Genomic DNA, 21,114 nt, shown 5'->3' with positions numbered 1-21,114 from the left:
ACTTTGTGTTCATTCATAGTTTTGATGCCTTCAGTGAGAATCTACCAATGTAAATGGTCATGAAAATAAAGAAAACACATTGAATGAGAAGGTTATCCAAACTTTTGGCCTGTACTGTATGTATGGTATGTAATGTACATTAAGATGATATTTATCCGAATATCATAAAATGATGAGACATGTTTAACTTACAAACGTAGGGGATAGTTTTTGGCCTTTACTGTATATTTACCTTAAATGAATACCTCCTCCTAAATTTCATCACAATTTAAGTGGATGACCTTTTATGACATTTTTTTATCATGACATATATGTTTGTATTGTCTCTGTTAATGTTTAACATTTTAAACGCCTGCATTGATGAAACGTAAAAAACCTTTTTACTTCCGCCTTCAGGGTGCTTACGTCACCTCGCGTCGCGTGGATCGGGGCGGGGCCGAACGGGCGCGTGGCGCTGCGCCGGACTCTGCGCCGGTCAGCGTTTCGGCAAGTCAGCGCACCGCGCTTCTCTCTTCATTCCTGCGGTCATCTCTGCGAGGGTAAGACGGAGAAAACCACCCGCTGAAGACTTCCTGCTGACTCTGTATTAAACCGCGCGACTCGGAGGGTTTTAAAGGAACGTTTGTGTGTGTGTGGATTCGTTCACAAACCGCTGCGTGGGCAGCTTCGTCCGTCATGGTGGCAGCAGACTTCAGGACAGACGTGTCAAGTTTTAGATGAGATTGATCAGGTTTGTCGGACACGTGTCCTCTGAGGTCTGCTGTAATGTGGAGATAAACCTGCACATGATAATGCATGATGACATGATGGAGGTATGACAGGATTTCTCTGTCAAAGTTTTTAATATATTCTGTGATATGAGTTTAATAGATTCTGTTGGTGTTGAATATGATTAATGCATAAATCTGGCATTCTATTTTGTAGCAAGTAACATTCTGTGTTTCTACCTGCTACATTAATTGTTAAGTAAAGAGCAGCTTGATTGACAGGTCATGAGGTAGATATACGCCACCACTGAAAACGGCCAAATCCTAGAAATCTTGGACGCATGGTGCACCTGAATTTTCTCTGTAGAACCCACTGAGCCTGAACTGAACTGTGTTTTTTTATTTGATTTTTTTCAGTACAATGCGCAGAGCAAGGATTAACGTGCGTCCCAACATCAGCAGGCCGGGGGGTCGTGGCCTGACTGCACCTCAGGAAGATAAAACAGCAGCTGTGCACATCAACCCTGTGGTGGGTACCGAGACAGAGACGCCCATCAGCACTGGACCGTCTGAAACACCCAATTGCCAGTCTTCAGAAACAGCAGAGCAACACAATGCCAAAGCCACTGAGCCACAGGAGAAGCAGCCTAACAGGTAAGTGTTAAATATACTGCTCAAAAATGAATGGAACACTTAAACAACACAATGTAACTCCAAGTCAAATAAAACTGTCCACTTAGGAAGCAACACTGGTTGACAATCAATTTCACAAGCTGTTGTGTAAATGGAATAGATAACAGGTGGAAATTATAGCCAATTAGCAAGACATCCCAAATAAAGGCGTGGTCCTGCAGGTGGTGACCACCGAACACGTCTCAGTTCCTATGCTTTTGGGTTCCTATGCAATAAGGTTTCCATTGTCTGTCAGCGTAGTGTCTAGAGCATGGAGGTGCTATCAGGAGACGTGGAGCAGGCTGTAGGAGGGCAACAACACAGCAGCAGGAACGCTATCTCCACCTTTGGAGAAGGTTGCTGGTTCGAATCCCGATCCACCAAGGTGCTACTGAGGTGCCACTGAGCAAAGCACCGTCTCCACACACTGCTGCCCACTGCTCACTCAGGGTGATGGGTTTTAAATGCAGAGGACAAATTTCACTTCACTTTCTTTTTTGTGTAAGGAGGAGCAGGAGAAGCACTGCCAGGGCCTGCATAATGACCTCCAGCAGGCCACAAATGTGCTCAGTCTGCTCAGTCAGAAACAGACTCCATGAGGAGTCTAACTGAGACTAGATGAGATCCACAGACCCCTTGTGAGACCATATGCTGGTGCAGTTGGCCCTGCTTCCTCCTAATGCAAGACAGTGCTAGACCTCATGTGGCTGGAGTGTGTCAGCAGTTCTTGCAAGATGAAGGCATTGGACTGGTATGGACTGGCCTGCCGTTCCCCAGACCTGAATCCAATTGAGCAGATCTGGGACGTCACGTCTCTCTCCATCCACCAACACCTCGTTGCACCACAGACTGTCCAGGAGTTGTTTTAGTCCAGGTCTGGGTAGAGATCCCTCAGGAGACCACCTCATCAGGAGCATGGCCAGGCGTTGTAGGGAGGTCATACAGGCATGTAGAGCCCACACACATTACTGAGCCTTATTTTGACTTGTTTTAAGGACATTACATCAAAGTTGGATCAGCCTGTATTGTGTCTTTCAAATCCAGATGACCATGGATTGATAAATTTGATTTCCATTAATATTTTTTGTGTGATTTTTGTCATCTGCACATTCAGAAAAATTTCATAAGAATATTTCATTCATTCAGATCTAGGATGTCTTATTTTTGTGTTCCATTTATTTTATGAGTATTGTACAATCACATTAATTTTTTTTTTTCTATAATGAATCTAGTATCTGATATAGTTCAAACACTCATTGTTTCATTTGTAGAGTGGATGGAGCGCCATCTAGTGGAAGCAACAGCTCATCTAGAGTCCTGCAGAGGAGGAAAAGAGTCTCAGCTGTTCCAATCGTTCAGAGCCGTCCAAAGGTCACCCCCCCTCAGGCACATTGTTCAACCCCAGTGATTGAACCCCCATCTCCAGTGGCTTCCACAGTTACATCTCCAGGTCAAATTTCTGTAAACGTATGTGTGGAGCCAAGCTTCAGTGATGATACTGACTTGGCTTCCACAGAAAACCTGCAAAACTCTTCAACAAACACTCTGGCTGACCCGGGATCAAGTCTCTCTGAAACTGTATGGCGTATGGAACACCCTTTTCCAGAGAGCAGGCAGGGATTGAAAGACAAAGCCAGCACCTCTAATCCCACTGACACAACACCTTCATCTGTGACGGCCCGATATTCTGAAGATAGGATGCGGATCCTAAAGAGTCTGCGTCTGAAAAAGATGATGAAAGAGGAGAGGAAGAAAGAAAAACCTGTAAATAATCTTTTGGAATTTGGAATTACATTGAGAGTGCTCTTACTAAAACAAAACTAAGGTGTATTGATAATAATGTGAGGTAGATGTCAAGGTCAGGCTTTTATTATGTGTATGTATGACGATTAGGTACACAGGGTCGCTGTACTCCATCATGCATTGAGTAATTGTAATATGCGTTTCCAGAAATCAGAGATAATTGTTTTGCAACAGAATTAAGGATCTAGTAGGTAGGTGGAGTTTAAGTTAGTATGAGGTACGTTGGTAAATATTTTCACGTTTTTTATGACGTCCTTTCCCTTAGCTCCTGTTAAATCTTGATATGAGGATAAACAGAAGTGTGTGGTTAAATTTTTTTTCTTTACATATATTCATATTTGTTCTCAGAAAGCTCTATGTAAAGGTTATGTAAAACAGACACTGACCGATGCTCAGTTTACCAGGATCATGACCAGGTGATGGGTGAAGTGAATGTCATTGCTTACCTGCTAACTGTGGTAATTGGTGGGTATCTATTAGGCAGTTAGTGAACAAGTGGGTTTCCATTTACACTTACGGCTTTTATTAGAGGTGTGAACCTTCACCGGTCTCACGATTCAATTATCAATGCTTCAATTATCAATGCATCCCATAAATTTTCTTCATTACTTCACATGACATTTTCAAATACATGAGTTAAAGGTCCCCTATTATATCTATGGTCCTGCAATGGTTATAAATGGCGATAGAAGACCCGGGTTCGAATCCCACTTACTCCCTGAGCAAGACACTTAACCCTGAGTTGCTCCAGGGAGACTCTCCCTGTAACTACTGATTTTAAGTCGCTCTGGATAAGGGCGTCTGATAAATGCTGTAAATGTAAATGCGATAGGTGTAAGAGAGCTTCACCGTTCAGAGAGCAGCAGCTCAGACAGTCGGATCTGGAATTTGTCCCCTTATATCATCAGAAGGGGAAAGGTTACATCCCGTCTCTCATGCTTTTTTTTACCCAGAGAATTTCCCACCCTCCCCTAAAAAACTCCACCGACCGTCATGCTTTGAAAATTTGCAAAAGCACTGCAGTGATCGGTGTGATGTGTTATTGCCGTGGCCTCCAAATTCTCCAGATCTCATTTGTATATGGTGTTTGTGAGTTGTGCTGCACTATAGACGCACTACCTCAGGCTTTGATCTGCAAAGGCCTGTTTGGTGCTAGACACCACAGCGGAGGTCCAGCAGAAGTGCCTCTGTGTTCTGGTATTGATTGGGTGATCTAAAGTGTATTGAGCATCTGGTATGGTCATGCTGAGCACCAAAAAGTTCTTACTCTTTACCTGTATTTTTACATCTTGCTGCAGAAATGTGTAAGACGCCATGAGGTTCAATATGAAGTTCCACTTGACCCCAATACAATGACAATGAGGGACCTCATTTACTGTCTGCCAGACTCCAACCCAATGACGTAAGTCCAAAAGGGTGTTCGACTCGAAGAAAGAAAAATTATGTAATTGAAGGCTGCTTCATACAGGTCTGCCATTGTCCAGGATCAGGGTGAGGAAAGACTTTCACTTCCTGCTTCACCAAGGTAAGACATTTACAGCATTTATCCAGAGCGACTTTAAGTTCAGTAGTTACACGGACAGTCCCCCCTGGAGCGAATGTGTTGCCCACTAGGTTGTGATGGCCACATGTCTACCCTTAATACCGTAGCTGTAATGGCATTTCCTTCACTGCCAAGCTCTTGACTTATTTTGTAATAATGCCTGATGGTTGAGTATTGATATCAACAGGGAATTTAGCAGCACTGACAAAGTCTGTCTCTTCAGGAGTCTCAGTGTGTTCCTTCAGGCAAGGCAGTGACTTTGACATTGGAGGTCTGACCAGCTGTTTACTGGATGTAGGGGTTCTGCTGTGGGCATGGAGCAAGATGAGGAGTGGCAGCAGCAGGAGGAAGACGAGGACCAGGGAGATGTCTGCAATGAAGAGGAAATGCTGGCACCAAGGGTTAGAGTGGCTGAGGACGGTTCCCTTGTTCTGGATGAAGAGAGGTATGTGCTGACAACTTGCATTAAAATACCTGGGGTTATTTACAGTAAATGTGTGTTTTGCTGGTGTACATTACTGCTTTTGTGTGTGTGGTTAGCTTGACTGTGCGTGTAAAGAGGCCCTCTACGACCGTGGTGGACGATTCAAACCCATTATTTGAACGTGGCTCCACAACAACGTACAGAAGTTTCAGGAAGTTCAACATTGCCAAACCCTGGTCTCTCAAAGGTGACCGAACTGGATACATTTTTATAAAACGGACCAGGAAGACACTGATGTTAATAAGAGTGGGACTGCTAGTTTGGAATCACTGGTCTTTAATCGCCTGTTTGCAGAAACGGACATGTTCTATCTCGCTATTAGTATGGTGGGGACTGACTTCACCCTGATTGGCCAGCTCTTTCCTCACCGGACTCGCAATGATATTAAGGTGCTTTGGACTTTAAACGTTAATTCTGACCAGTTATCATACAAAATGTACTTTATTATATTATACTATAAATGCCTCTGCATGCTGTCATTTTGGTTAACAGAACAAGTACAAGCGGGAAGAAAGAATCAACTCCTGGAGAATTGACAAAGCTTTCAGTGAGTCCGTGTTGGGAACTCACTTATGTTACTGCATTTAGCTTGATTTTGAACACATCTCTGTCTTTCTAAGACAACAGGCGTGCTTACGACTTTGCGTTCTTCAGCTCACTTCTAAAGAGGGTCCTGGAAAAAGATAAACAGGAGAGCAAGATAAAAAAAGCCAACAAGGAAGGTTTAAATGGACTGAAAAGGCAAAGAAAGCCAAGAAGTATGTATTCTGTGCTGCTGGGAGATAGTGGTGTGTTGCCAAGCAAGTATTTAAAAAGGCCTCCTGTCTGACTTGGTTTCTTAGATCGGATTTCGCAGGCTGAGGATGGAGCTGTGAGTGTGAACCTGGAAGATGATGATGATGATGATGCAGGAGAGGCAGAAAAGGAAAACGAGTTTGTCGATGGTAAGCAGCATGACAGAGCCAGAGGAGAAGTGGAGGAGGAGCAGACCGAGGACAGAGACGCTTTATCTGAGGAACCAGTCAACAGAAAACAAAGGAAAAAATCACAGAAAGGTAATGATTCCTTTTAGCGAGATGTCTGTCAATGGCGGTTAAGTCCTGTTTCTTGACGCCGTGGGTCCTGTCTGTATGTCTCAGGCAAACGGAAAGGAAGGAGAAGCAATGATGGTCAAACTGCTGATGACCGTGAGGAAGACAGTCTAGTGGAAGAAGTGTCTGCTTCTGTAGAAAAGGATAAGGGCGAAGCTGAGAACAGCAGGAAGAGGCGTAAAAACACACCTGTGGTTGTGGAGGAAGAGGAGGGCGAAGAAGGGGACTCACGTGAACATCCAGCCAAATCAAGCAAAAGCATTGAAGAGGACAAAAGGACAGAAAAAGGTGCTTTTTGTATTCTTCTTATGTTGCTTTGCCCCTCATACACACACATTCAGGTAAGAAAACTTCCAACAGGGAGCTGGGCAGACTGGTGTTAAACTGATATTTCTCATTTTTGTCTTCTCTGGGCACAGATAATAAATGTAAAGTATTGTGCACTTCTAGTTATCTTTTAATCTTTTATTCTGTGCAGACAGCCAAACAGTTTAAAGGTTCCCTATTTTGATTTTTGCTTTAATATCGGTCTCAGTGGTCCCCTAATACTATATCTGAAGTCTTTTTTTTTTTTTTTTTTTTTTTTTTTTAATTCAGCCTTGGTGCAGAATTACAGCCACTTTGATTCAGTCCCACAATGAGATTTACCAGGACACGCCGTTTCGGTGTCTATAGCTTTAAATGCAAATAAAGAGGAGAGAGGCGGGACGAGGAGGATTGCGGCCTATAGAAGTTGAGGGGACATTCGCGGAAATGACATCATCAACACCGTTTACCAACCACAATGTTTGCCGCATCCAGGAAGTCGTGTCACCGTTTTTCCAGAAAAAATCAAATGAACCCGCTGGTTCTACAGAGTCTCGTGTGACACAACTAAAAAATACATTTGTGCTAATTTTCACATCTAATTCAGAGCAACTGCAGTGCTTCACTTGTTTTCGAGTTATGACGGTCGGTGGAGATGATGTTTTAGGGGTGGCTGGGAAATTCTCTGGCATGAGAAACGTGAGGTAACCTTTCCCCTTATGACGTCATAAGGGGGCAAATTCCAGATCTGACCGTCTGAGCTGCCACTCTCTGAACGATGAAACAGAATGAACAAAGCTCTCTTTACACCTAACAGCATTTCTAGCCACTGCAGTACCATAGACAAGCCAGGGTAACTTGTATTAATGTTAAATAATCTCACAAAGTAGGGGACACGTAATAGGGGACCTTTTAACCATTGTGTATTATAAACCAACATTTATTAGATTAGCCAGACTGTATATCCAGTTTAATGTATATACATCCTCTTACGTTGGGATGTGTAATTGTGTGACATTCAGATTAGTCTTTAGATTCTTATCGTATCAGCCACAACATTGGACCTACTGACAGGTGAACATCTTGTTACAGTGATACTTGTAGCCATATTGTGCCACATTCGGTTTGTGCTTGGAATACTAAACACTTGAGTAAGAAATTTCAGTTCTACTGTCTCACTCGATGTAAAAATGCAATTGTATTTGTATAGAAATTATTGTTTTATTGGCACTATTTCCTGGTAAACTATGGATGGTAGTAACCTAATGGGCAAGACCTATGAACCAGAACACCCATGTTCAAACCCCACCATTGTGTCCCTGAGCAACGATACTTAACCCTGAGCGTCTCCGGGGGGGACTGTCCCTGTAATTACTGATTGTATGTCGCTCTGGATAAGGGCGACTGGTAAATGCTGTAAATGTTAATTGGTCTTTGGGTTATTTAAACCATTTAATTGGCCAGATTAAGCTGGGTAATATGCCCTATTATACTGCAAAAGTGCTTCATGAGTGGCTTCAGGAACATGAAATAGAAAAAAATGTTTTGTTCATTTGGTGTCCTGTCAGGAGTTTTATGTTTGTTTTTAATCATTTTACTTCACATCTCTGATTGAACATTGTTGATTTCTTAGATCAGACTTCCCAGGCTGAGGATGGAGCTGTGAGTGTGAACCTGGAAGATGATGATGATGATGCAGGAGAGGCAGAAAAGGAAAACGAGTTTGTCGATGGTGAAAGGAAAAGTAAGCAGCATGACAGAGCCAGAGGAGAAGTGGAGGAGGAGCAGACCGAGGACAGAGATGCTTTATCTGAGGAACCAGTCAACAGAAAACAAAGGAAAAAATCACAGAAAGGTAATGATTCCTTTTAGCGAGATGTCTGTCAATGGCGGTTAAGTCCTGTTTCTTGACGCCGTGGGTCCTGTCTGTATGTCTCAGGCAAACGGAAAGGAAGGAGAAGCAATGAAGGTCAAACTGCTGATGACCGTGAGGAAGACAGTCTAGTGGAAGAAGTGTCTGCTTCTGTAGAAAAGGATAAGGGCGAAGCTGAGAACAGCAGGAAGAGGCGTAAAAACACACCTGTGGTTGTGGAGGAAGAGGAGGGCGAAGAAGGGGACTCACGTGAACGTCCAGCCAAATCAAGCAAAAGCATTGAAGAGGACAAAAGGACAGAAAAAGGTGCTTTTTGTATTCTTCTTATGTTGCTTTGCCCCTCATACACACACATTCAGGTAAGAAAACTTCCAACAGGGAGCTGGGCAGACTGGTGTTAAACTGATATTTCTCATGTTTGTCTTCTCTGGGCACAGATAATAAATGTAAAGTATTGTGTACTTCTAGTTATCTTTTAAGGAATTTGAAGTTATTCTGTACAGTCGGTTAAACAGTTTAACCATTGTGTATTACAAACCGTATTACAAAATGTTTGATTAAATTGGATATACAGTCTGGCTGTTGTAAGATATGTTGGCCTAAATATTTAGTCGTATTGTATTGAACTGGATGAAAGACTCATTAGTTGATCTCCCTCTCTTTTTCTTGAACTGGTTTGATAAAACATCAGAAATCGAGGATCATGGCGAGAATGACAGCATTGCTGTAGACGACTCATTAGCTTGTCCTGGAACTGGCGATGACTCATTATCCAGCACCAAGAAGAAGCGCAAAGGCTCAATAAAGGGTGAGATGTGAATTAACAGCAGCAAAATGAAAATAATATGAATTATTTAGGCATAATAAGTTATGTGAAAAGATATTTTGTGATGCGATTGGCTGACCTTCTTTTGTCTTTAGAGTCTCGCTCTGACATTGGCCTCCAAGATGGCACTGATGGTTCCATGGGAAAACCAGTTGTGGAGGGGTCAGTACCGAAGTTTGTAGATGCTGTGGTTTTAAAATTTGTACATTCTTAGGTGAGATTTATCATTATGAGAACATATCTCAGAAAGGACCAGAACATGCTGATCCAGAACATGCTCATTTAGAATTATGAATTAGCACAACATAATTATTGCCATATTTATTTATTTATTTATTTAGAGTCAAAGAGAAGATGTCTTCAGAGGGCAAGGAGGCATGTCAGGCACAGACTCTACCACCAGACATGTCTCCCTCCTTCACACAAGGCAGGAGGGCACAGAAAGTCAAACCCAGAGTGTTTGAAGCACAGAGGAGCAGTCGAAGACCAGGGAATAGAGCTCAGCCGCTGGTAGACGAAGTCACCGCAGACTCCATTGCTTCAGTGAAGGAGCAGTTGAAGGAGGCTGTTGAAGAGGTACTTTTAAATATTGTCAGTATAATGACATACTGTAGCTCTCTCTGTTTTTTACTTGTTGTTGTGTTACTTATTTTTTGCTAAGGATCTAACAGACTGTCATTCTGCTTGCATCTCCAGAGGTATGTTCTCCATCTCATGCATTACCCCTCATAGATCAAGGCAGTCGTCCACTTATGTTGGGGTGTGTGATATTCAGATTAATCATTAGACATTCAGATAGATGCTGTCTTACTCGTATGTGAAAATGTAGTTGGTATAGCAGTTGTTTCTGACTTGTTTTACTTGCAGTCTCTCCTGGGTCATTGTTGACCATTTAAAGCCCCTTAATTGACCACAGCGTCCCCTGATGGCAGTGCCCACTTTCAGCTGGATAATGTGCCCTACCACACTGCAAAAGTGCTTCATGAGTGGTTTCAGGAACATGAAAAAACATAAATCAATGAGTTTTCCATGCCTTAACATGTCAGGGGTTTAAATGTTGTTTTTCAGTTATATAACATCACATCTCTGGTTGGAGCTGATTTGTGTTTCTGTGCCCATTCCTCAAATCTCCATGGTTTTTGTTTTTGCCAAGTCGGAAATTCATCAGAGCAGGTGGAATCTCTAAGTGCTGCCAGTTCTGACTTAAACAAAGATTTGAAGGACCACCCTTTCACTATCAACACAACGCTTGACGTTTTAAAACCAACTGAAGAGGAGAAAGGTGTAGAAGAGGTCTCACATCTGGAGCTTGTCAAAGAGAATAAGATGAAGGCAAGCAAAGAGACGGGTGATGTAGAGAAGACAACAAGTCAAGAGGATGAGTCTGCTTGCCAGATTTCACCTCTAGCTAAGTCTCCATCCCTCAGACAGCAAGGGAGGAGGACAAGACTTCCGAAACCCAAACCAAATGTGCTGCTAGTACAGAGGAGGAAGAAGAAATGTCAAAGTGAAGGAGCTCAGCCGGAAGAGGAGGAGGTGAAGTTAGACCCCCAAGCCTTACAGGAGGAGATGGTCTCGATTGGCTCCTCCAAGAGAGAGCCAGAAGAATTGATAGAAACAGTTAAAGGTGTAAGTACTTCATCACTTTACTTTACTTTATTTTGCCGACGCTTTTATCCAAAGCGACTTACAGGAGGAAGACACCAGCAATTCTCGTTCGATTTCTGTAGATTTTTGAGTTTACAAAAACTAAGAGCCCTGATAAGGCCTAACTTGTCAGCAAAGAGCATGCTCGGAGATTGTTAAGTGCTAGACGAAGAAAAAATTATTCTTATATATTTTTAAATTATTTTTATATTGTTTTGTGCAGTGTGTCTGCATGTCCGTGTGTAAGTGTTAGATTTGTCTGAGATACTCTGATTGAATCTCTGATGTGCATTTTTTTCTGTGTACTTCCTAGGACTTGACTGAGTGTTCACCTCTCTGCAAAGGTACATCACACTCTATGGGTTCTATGTTGTGTCCAATGGTCTCTTCTGCATTACTCTTGGGATCCACGATGACCGAGACTGGTACCCTTCCATTGACCACAACCCACCCAGGTTCCTCCACAGGTAGAGCCGTATGTTTAATTTCTTAATGCTATTACATTCTTAGGTGAACAGGTTCTGCTACAATGTGCTGTCAACTTAATTGACACAAAAACATGGTTCCGTTGGTACATCTGAAAAGAAATGAATTAATACTTCGCCGAACTCCTGGGGCTCTTTTTTCTGTTGAGTTTGTGGAGGAGCATTGGTTATTTTCTGCATCTAAAAATGAACTCCTGGCTGTTTTAGATCCAGCACAAGAAGCTGCAGCTCTTTCCCAACATAATCTGGAGACCGATCCTCAGAAGAAGAGACTGGAGTCTCTGCTGTGTGAGGACAAGACTCCCCACCCCAGTTCTGTTGGTCAGATCTGCCCTCCAAGGTAGATGACACTGTGCTGTGTGTGTTATGTAAGAATGACTGGTTTGTTGATTTTGCCTTTATTACCCATTTCACTTGATGAAATGCTAATAGTTCCAGTTCCCACTGTGCAAATTTAATCCTTTTTTAAAATATCTTCTGATTCACATTATAAGCAATAATCAACTTGTCTGTGAACCAGAAGACCCAGGTTCAAATCCCACTTACTACCATTGTGTCCCTGAGCAAGACACTTAACCCTAAATTGCTCTAGGGGGAGACTGTCCCTGTAACTACTGATTGTAAGTCGCTCAGGATAAGGGCGTCTGATAAATGCTGTAAATGTAAATTTGCTGGTGAACTTATAGGCTTTTATGTTATGTTGTGGTAGTTATTCCAAAGCAAATGGCATCCCACCAGTTGATAGTCAAAAACTTTTATCTTGCAGGGAAGACAACTTGCGTGAATGTCTGTCTGAGCAGGGCAGAGTCCTAAAGAAAAGAGGCCAGTTTGCAACAGTCAATCCCAAACTTACCAGAGCATCCAGGTCCTCACATCCAGCCCCAAGTCTACATTCCACAAGACACTGCATTGAGAGTCCTGAAGAGAATTTAACAGGTGTTTAACACTACATTTCAACTTTTATTTTATTAAGAGGGTAGCAAATTATATAGAACCAACGCATATCAGTCTCATACTGATGACCTGAGTAGTCGTAATGATTTTTTTCGGTTTCTAGCTTCTACTGTATCTCCGGAGAAGACATTACTGGAGCACTCTGCTGGAGAGGAATACTCACAACAAACTGAAGCTTCATTTACCAAAACACTAGCAAGGTGAAATAATGCTCAGTTTGATCTGTCCATCTCATGTACATGTAATTGGCCTGTGCTTATGAAAACTTTTTGTCTGTTTCTTGCAGAATTTGTGATCATGAACATGGAGGTTAGTATTGTATGTGATGTAAGCAAACAACATGAATGGCCATCCTCTACCCTGTCATTTCCAACAGCTGACTGCAGTCGTGTTTCTTTGCCTCATGCTGAAGAGCAAACCTTAGACTCAGATCTCAGACCTGTCCTCGAGTTTGGATCTGCAGATTCTGCGGAACAGCCACAGGCCACAGAGGGAACTGAGAGTGAGGAAACTGAGCTACTGGTATGTTAGGTTCCTAAACTGTGTAGAGATGACTGGTGTGCTGACTTAATCTAAAGGCTCTTCTTATTAGCAGAACCTGCCAGAAGATGAGCCCACATTCATTCTGACACTGTTTGCAGTTCCTGATTGCCAGTATGAGATAACAGGCTCTGCCTCATCCGCTTCAACACTGATGTTTTCAGAAGACCCTCAGACCCTGAGGTTAGTTATGAAGCGACATTCATTCCTGGTCTTACTTCCATGTTACCACAAAAACTTCAAATAACCCATCAGTTAATGAACCATGCCTCACCAACTATAGAACGTGTCTTTCCTAAAATAAATCAATGTGTAAATGATTACTTGTAGCAGTGAGGTTCAGTCAGAAGAAGGCCAGCAACACAGTTCCTACCTGACGTCGGAAAGAGAGCAGGAGCTGTCCATTAAAGAAACCGTGAGTGACTGTTTTTAAAGCTTGTCCCATAGATAATCTTAAACAGTTTAAATTCTTTTATTCTAATGTTTAGCAGGACAAGGTTTTTGCAGATCTGTCTGGTAAGTGGTGCTTTGTTTCCCTTTGATCAGCTTTATCGATGTGACGTTTCAGTGTATGAATTTAACTTTAAAACAAACAAAAATGTAGTAAACCGAGACAAGCGAACCTGCACCCAGATGACCACCCCTCCACCGGCCATTCAGCCGCAGCAGATGGTTGTGGGAGATGATAAGAAATCACAGAAACCTGGGATTGCCCGGAGGAGAGGTTGGTGAAATCAGCACATCTGTAGTTGTAAAATCCTGAAAATAACTGAATCTACACTTCACATGCCATCAAACTACAGGGTGGGCCATTTATATGGATACACCTTAATAAAATGGGAATGGTTGGTGACCTTGAACACATTTTAAAAGTGGTCAGAAACTTGTAAATACCTCATGAAATAATAAAGTTACATTAAAACCATAAAAAGTACACCATTGTTTTTCTTGTGAATATCGCATGACCCTCTTCCTATTGAAAAAACAAAAGTTGGATCCAAGATGACCGACTTCAAAATGGCCACTATGGTCACCACCCATCTTGAAAAGTTTGCCCCCTCACATATACTAATGTGCCACAAACAGGACGTTAATATCACCAACCATTCCCATTTTATTAAGGTGTATCCATATAAATGGCCCACCCTGTACATGCCTTTCAATTTCAAAAACAGTTAATAAAAACAAAGTAATCAATTTTCTTCTCGCATGATTAAAGTGTAAAGTATCATATCTGATTTTTTCTGCCAGGCAAGTTGCAGGTAAAACCGTGTGTTCCTCAGCGCTCATTATCCACAAAAAGCAAGTCCGCCAAATCCAAACTAAAGCTCAAGGAGACCGGCTCCATCTGCAAAACTCCAGAGGCAGACCGACATAATGCCATTTCTGAGCAAGATTCAAGCCGGAGAGATGGTCCAGACCCTGATGCTCCTGTGATGGCCAGTGGGTCTAAGGATCCAGGGACTGTTCCACTTAGTGGAAGGCATCTGCGCACATCGGTGCATGTACCCTGCCTGACTGGGTAAGCCAAGGATTTGAGAAACTGCACAGTGATGCTAAAATTATGTCTTACGGTCTTTTATATGAAACTTTACATATATGGTTTGGGTTATCATACCTTTTCCTTTCAATAGGTAAAATTAGTTTTAGATACTTTATGGATCCTAAGGGGAACTCTTAACAACTGATGAAACGGCTATTTGTATAAACATTTTGTTTTATGACCAATTTTTTTGTCTGTCTGTACTTTATAGCAGCAGCAGCAGAAGGCATCCTCTTACCACTCTGAAAACCAGGCCACAGGTGAAGAAGGACACGGCTGAATGTGCCACAAATGTTCTTACACCAGGCTCTTCTCCTTCAAAAATTACAAGAAACATCAGACACGCCCCACCTGAGGTAATTGGTTGTCATGGGCACAGCCGCACAGCAGCTTATGATATGGATGCAACTATATTCATGGAGTGGAACCATTGAAATGATTCATAGCAAGCATTGGTGAAATAATAGCTAAAACTTGGCCTAGCGGTTAAGAAAGAAGGTTGCAGGTTTGAATCCCGAACCGCCAAAGTGCCACTGAGCAAAGTACCATCCCCACACACTGCTCACATAGCTGCCCACAACTCACCAAAGGTGATGGGTTAAAAGCAGAGGACACATTTCGTTGTGTGCACCGTGTGCTGTGTTGTGTTTCATAATGATAATCACATCACTTTCATCAAAATGATTTCTCTCTTTAGAAAACTGACTCGCCAAGCTCTCTGGCACACGGCAGCTCCCCCTTTGGTGAAGTGGATGCTGAGGATGAGGCAGCCAGAGTTTCCCAGTTCTTCCTCACTGACATCTTCACTGAAGTTGAGGATCCAGAATAAATCTGTGGCATTACTATATTCAGGGTACTTGCTCACATTGCATAGGTTTTCAAATGCTGTGCAATTTATACTTTACCTCTCCGTACTGCTGTATTATTTTATTATTATTATTATTATTATTATTATTATACTATATGATACTATAATTGTAAAATATTTTTCCATTAAAGTGCATTTGTTTACATAATTCAACCCTGTATACACTATTGCCATATATAGTGTTCACTGCTTTATTACTTATGTATATTTTTCAGTTTAAGAACCTAAAAAACGAGCTGTCCGACTTTGAGAAGAGTGTTTCTGGTTTTATTTAAAATTGTACATTGATACCATTTATATTTATTCAACTGTATAGCTTAAAAAAGCTGATGTATGTGCACTCATGTAAAGTTGATTTGATTTGTCCCCCAGTAACTATAACACATAGAAATGTGCAAAATAAATTGTATTCGGAAGCTCCACCACTGTCTCTTATCTGTGTACGAAGCCCCTAGAGTAAGATGGGAAATTCCCATCTGCATTTTATGCTTTATCTTTAATGTAACCCCCTCCTCCACTTTTTCTGCAATAATAATCTACCTGTGTTAATAATCTAACCTGGTTAATTACCCAGATCTATTACTCATGAATCTGAGGTCTATATTGAACCGAATCCTTTGAGTCCTAACTACAACGTGTCTAAATTGTAAACTTCGTCAAAATTAAATATATCGGTGCAGTTTGTGGTCCATGCTTGACCTCTGGAATAGCATGGCCCCCACGCCCATGTTAGAGGCGTCCAGAGTTCAACAGTGGTTAGCAATTCTTCTTTGCGGCAGAAACCTTCCCTTTCCCGAAGTCGATGCAGGGGCAAAGGCCTCCGACACACAAACCGGCTACATAAAGTGCAAACATGGGACACAGGCAGTGCAAGAATAAAAGAGACAATATATACATTGCTATATCAGAATCAGAAAATCTGAATCAGAAACCTTTATTAATCCTGAAAGAAATTGCTTATTGCTTACTAAAAATAAGTAAAAACAGTGAAACAAGTCATGAAGGTGCAGAGTAAGAATGTGCAAATACTGCTGTAATACAAATGTAATATACATATGTTCAGAACATATGAGGTAGAGCATCTTTTATCAGTTCAGAGTGGAAAGTCCTTGAGTGTTTCGGTGTGTGATGGCCCTTCACGTCTCCTGTGCTCTTGGGGGGGTCAAAGGCGCTCTGGCACCTCCCAGCTACATGGGATCTTCATGCTGGGCTGCGGTGGAAGTCTGGGGCTCTGTGTGGCTGGTCATTGTAGTGTTACATGGTGGTGTCATTTGTGCTGGTGTTCTGTGAGCGCTGAAGGATGGATGCAGCCAATTCGATGGCGCTGTCCAGCAAGGGATCCCAGGGACCGGGGAGGCCGCTCGCCCTCTGCCGTTGCCCTGGAAGACTGTGTGGATTCAGTCGAGGAACGGCGACACAGAACGGAGAACGGGTCCTGACGATCCAGTAGGGGAGTGGCCCAGTCCATGATTAGTATGTGCTCTGACATGAACTGTCAAACTGTATAACCTCACATAGACAGGTGTGTGGCTCTCCAAATCATGCCTAATCAACATTTTTTTTCCAAAAGTGGACTCCAATTAAACTGCAGAAACATCTCAAGGATGGTGTGTATATATCACAAAATATAATACAAAATTAAAAGGTGAGGTAGAAACCTTATTGTACATGAAGTCCTTATTGCACATGAAATAGAAATTGAATTGGAGGTGGAAAAATAGTTTAAATGTCATTGGAACAGATCGTGATTGGGATGTGAGGAGTCCTTTATCATGTTTTGTGCTCTCTTGAAGCAGCGAGAGTTGCGTCCAGAGAGGAACAGCGTCCAGAACAGCTAATGATTTCCTGGGCAATAACTGGAAGAAGTTCAAAATCAACAGGACTCTTCCTAAAGCTGGCAGGCCACCCACACTGAGCAATGAGGGGAGAAGGGCCTTAGTCAGGAAGGTGCCAAGAACAAGATAGTCACTTTGTCAGAGATCCAGAGGTTCTCTATGGACAGAGGAGAACCTTCTAGAAGGACAACCATTGCTGCAGCAATCCACCAGTACTGTAGAGTGGCCAGACGGAAACCACTTCTTTCTAAAACAACATGGTGGAAGCATCATGCTGTGTTGATGTTTTTCAGCTGCAGGAACTGGGAGACTAGTCAGGATAGAGGAAAGTATAACTCCAGCAATGTACAGAGACATCTTGGATGAAAATCTGCTCCAGAGTGATGTTAGCATGCTAGGGAGAAGGACAGGGTGTCCCAAGGCGTGGCCAAGGTGCGTCACATTAAATTTGGTGTTGTTTGGACATGTTTAAAAATTTGCATTTTTTTTTTTTACATAACATTACATTTGGTGACGTTTGGAGTGTTTAAAAATTAGCATGTAAGCATGCTAGGAACGGACGTCCCTAATAAAGAGGCAGAAGGACCGGGCGTCCCTAATAAAGTGGGAAAAGGACAGGGCATCCCCAAGGCGTGGCCAAGGTGCGTCACATTAAAATTGGTGTTGTTTGGACATGTTTAAAAATTAGCATATTAGCATGCTAATGCTAGCATGCTAACATCAAAAACACTAACAGGGCGTGGCCAAGATGTGTCACGTTAAATTTGATGACATTTGGAGCATTTTTAAAAATTTGCATGTTATCTTTCTAATACTAGCATGCTAACATCAAAAAAGCTTACAGGGCGTGGCCAAAATGCGTCATGTTAAATTTGGTGAGGTTTGGAGCATGTTTAAGCAAGAAATCAGAGAGGTCTGGATGTTTGGGGAATAACCAATAATGAATGTCCTCCTAGAACGCCTTACTATAAATGCATTCTCATCTGTTGTTTCAACTTCCGTTTCACAAAACAAAACCCCACCAATTAGAATCAAAACCAAACCGATGTCTCAAAATCACTTTGAGGGGTAGATGCCAGATAAAGTTTTGAAATGGAGCTTTTGGGAGAACTGAGTACTTTGATCAAGTCGCTTTTTTAATGCTTCATCCTCAGAAAAATGTCAAAAGATTCTGAGAAGAATGACACCCATAGATCATTTCTGCCAAAAAAATCGTATAACAAAGTTAGGAAGTCTATGGCCAGATCTTTATTACCCAAAATAATTTAAGCAACACAAAAATCTGAAGAGCCACCTTAAAAAAGCTGGAATTCCCATCACTACTTGGCAAGGACCACCTGCTAGTCAGTCCAAGGTCTCCTTGTTGGCACTAACTCTGGCATCATGCTTGCACTTTTGTGTTGGGCCGGCAGAACAGCAGTGCTTGATGCTGTGCATCACCGTGTAGCAGTCAGTCTGGAGGACCAGAGGGTGGAGAGTGGTCAGGTCGAAAGTTGTTGCACCACACAGGGAGGCGGTCCCGGACCATCCGGTGACCGTTTACTGCACCCCAGGCTGGTGCCTTCTGGGCACATGCAGCCCCTCTCGCTGCACATTCCTGTTGGCAGTGTAAGAATGGACATCGCAGGAGCCTGTTTTTGCATTGCATAACAGATGTCTGCAGGGGGAAGTGTAACATTCCTGTGTCGATGGTTGAGGGTGAAGATTCGACACCCCGGTTTTTACATGCCTTTGTCCGACATCAACGTGCGAAGTATCAGCCGTCAGGACCGCCCACCCTCTTTGTCTTCACCAAATGGGAGGCACCGGGGGCGTGACATCAGAAACAACAGGTTCTGATTGGTCAGTGACAACTTCCTGTAGGCCAGTGACAACTTCCTGTAGGCCAGTGACAACTTCCTGTAGGCCAGTGACAACTTCCTGTAGGCCAGGGGTATAAATGTCTGCACACATGTGGAAAAGGGACCTCTGAGCTATCTTGCTCAGGGGGGTTTCCCTTTCTTTCCCTTCTCTTTCTCTTCTCCCTCTTTACTCTTTCTTCTCATGTTTACTTTCTCTGTAACCTTGGTACCTTTTTACATTCAATATTCACATGTAACTACAATAATTATTTACTGGTGTTAATAAATTAGAAACTGTTCATTTTTAACCTCTGTTGTGCCATGCCTCTTTCTGCCAGGTAACATCAAATTGGAGTGGTTGAATACAGTGCTTTGTGTGGAGGGAGAAAGAGTTTTTTCTACACACTCTATTCTCTTCTCCAACACCACATGGTCTTCATGTGTGGTTTTTTACAAATGACGGCCGGTTGATCCCCTGGGGCACTCGAGTATTCAGGGTCCATGGGGATCACAATTGGGTCATGATTGTGTATCTGCTTGCTTCCTGGTCAGTCGGGAATTCAAATGTAGCCGATAGTTGTGGTTCTGTGTCCTTTGTGATCCTCAGGCATCTGAGGTCACCCTTGTAGGGAAACCTGTCTTCTTGGCATAGATCAAACACAGCAGCATACATAGAATATTCAACTGGATCCAGGGCTTTTCACACTTGGTTGGGTTCTTTGTCTGGAGTGTGATGAGGTTTGCATACAGATTGTGCATGTAGAAAAACAGTGTTCATCGTACATTAAAACCAAACCAGGAAAACAAATGACAACAATGATCAGATACTGTAATGCAAAAAACATGTAAATATAGTGGGAGGCTTAAAATGATATCAGGGAATTCATAACTCTGCGAATTTGCATCGGCTTATCAAGTCTAATCAACAACAGTGGCTGGGAAAATAAATACAAATAAATAAATAAAAAAGTCCCGCTTGTTGCCATGTGATTGGAGAATTACACCTTTATTAGGGAATTCATAACTCTGCGGATTTGCACCGGCTAACGAAGTTCAATCAACAACAGTGGCCGGAAAAATAAACACAAATAAATAAAAAAGTCCCGCTTGTTGCCATGTGATTGGAGAATTACACCTTTATTAGGGAATTCATAACTCTGCGAATTTGCATCGGCTTAACGAAGTTCAATCAACAACAGTGGCCGGAAAAATAAACACAAATAAAATCCCGCTTGTTGCCATGTGATTAGAGAATTACACCTTTATCACTAAAAGCTATTATTTGAGATTATGGCATTGTTGAGGTGTTCAGAGAGAGAAACAGTTTCACATAAATTTAAATTCTGATCCTAAACATGTTGATCATACTGAACATGAATTTAAAATAAAAACATTTAAGTTTAACAGTGCAATTTCCAATCCCTGATCAGTTATTATCAAATTGTTCACCGTGGGACATGGTTTATGATGTTCAATGTAATACCAGTAATCTAAAATGTCACAAATCCTGGTTATTACTGGTTACAGTTTGGTTTGTGGGTTCATCTATTGTGCCAGCCATATCTACATGCCACATTGTAAGTGATACAGTAATTAGTCAATGTTCATTTTATACCTTGTCGGACTGGATCTGGATTTAGAAATGCCTCGGTTTCTACGGTCCCGGGCTTTTTAGGATATGTAGATCCTTTTTATTTAAATTAAAGCACATAGATTCTATTCCTCCCTATGCAGTAAAATTCAGATAAAAGGGACTTACGGTCACAGATCCACATCCGAGCAAAGGTATCACGTCGGGGTCACCATTTGTAAAAAACCACACATGAAGACGCAGCGTGGGGGCTTCCCTGGACCATCCGCTCAGCCCCTTCTGCGTCCATTGGAACAAGCAGGCCCTGCCTGTCCCAGCTGGATCCTTATGCCTCCCAGGGGGCTCTGCTGCTGAAGCCGGCCAAAAACACTACCTCTAGCCTCTCCAGGCATTGTTCCACCATGGATGAAAACACCACAATATCAACAAGATATAACAGCACTGCTCTACACTACTGATCCCCAAACATCCTTTGCATCAGCCTTTGGAATGTACTAAAGGCTGT

At 42.3% G+C, this 21,114-nt stretch overlaps 1 protein-coding gene across 1 annotated transcript; it reads left to right on the top strand.

Annotated features, from left to right (window-relative positions):
- The first annotated feature begins 434 nt into the window (after positions 1-434).
- On the top strand, positions 435-15,708 carry bdp1 (BDP1 general transcription factor IIIB subunit). The gene is made up of 32 exons (XM_028996252.1): positions 435-539; positions 1,125-1,361; positions 2,651-3,143; positions 4,481-4,584; positions 4,651-4,707; positions 5,024-5,170; positions 5,266-5,396; positions 5,504-5,598; positions 5,702-5,756; positions 5,830-5,967; positions 6,052-6,264; positions 6,349-6,588; positions 8,240-8,461; positions 8,546-8,785; positions 9,171-9,287; positions 9,401-9,467; positions 9,647-9,881; positions 9,967-10,003; positions 10,459-10,934; positions 11,266-11,419; positions 11,645-11,777; positions 12,204-12,373; positions 12,495-12,591; positions 12,678-12,700; positions 12,768-12,913; positions 12,984-13,114; positions 13,262-13,346; positions 13,423-13,447; positions 13,536-13,655; positions 14,183-14,453; positions 14,686-14,830; positions 15,172-15,708. The coding sequence occupies exons 2-32, from the start codon at positions 1,129-1,131 to the stop codon at positions 15,301-15,303; spliced, it is 4,932 nt and encodes a 1,643-aa protein (XP_028852085.1). The 5' UTR covers positions 435-539; positions 1,125-1,128; the 3' UTR covers positions 15,304-15,708.
- The last annotated feature ends 5,406 nt before the right edge of the window (positions 15,709-21,114 follow it).

The sequence above is a fragment of the Denticeps clupeoides genome, chromosome 11, assembly GCF_900700375.1.
Source record: "Denticeps clupeoides chromosome 11, fDenClu1.1, whole genome shotgun sequence".
NCBI classification, from domain to species: Eukaryota; Metazoa; Chordata; class Actinopteri; order Clupeiformes; family Denticipitidae; genus Denticeps; species Denticeps clupeoides.
This window is presented reverse-complemented; position numbering and strand designations above follow the sequence as displayed.

Excerpts from the sequence above, each read along its gene's own strand:
- bdp1 (XM_028996252.1), top strand. The coding sequence starts at position 1,129 with ATGCGCAGAGCAAGGATTAACGTGCGTCCCAACATCAGCAGGCCGGGG. Across the intron at positions 9,468-9,646 it reads GGAAAACCAGTTGTGGAGGG|AGTCAAAGAGAAGATGTCTT; the intron begins GTCAGTACCGAA and ends TTATTTATTTAG. Across the intron at positions 11,778-12,203 it reads GGTCAGATCTGCCCTCCAAG|GGAAGACAACTTGCGTGAAT; the intron begins GTAGATGACACT and ends TTTATCTTGCAG.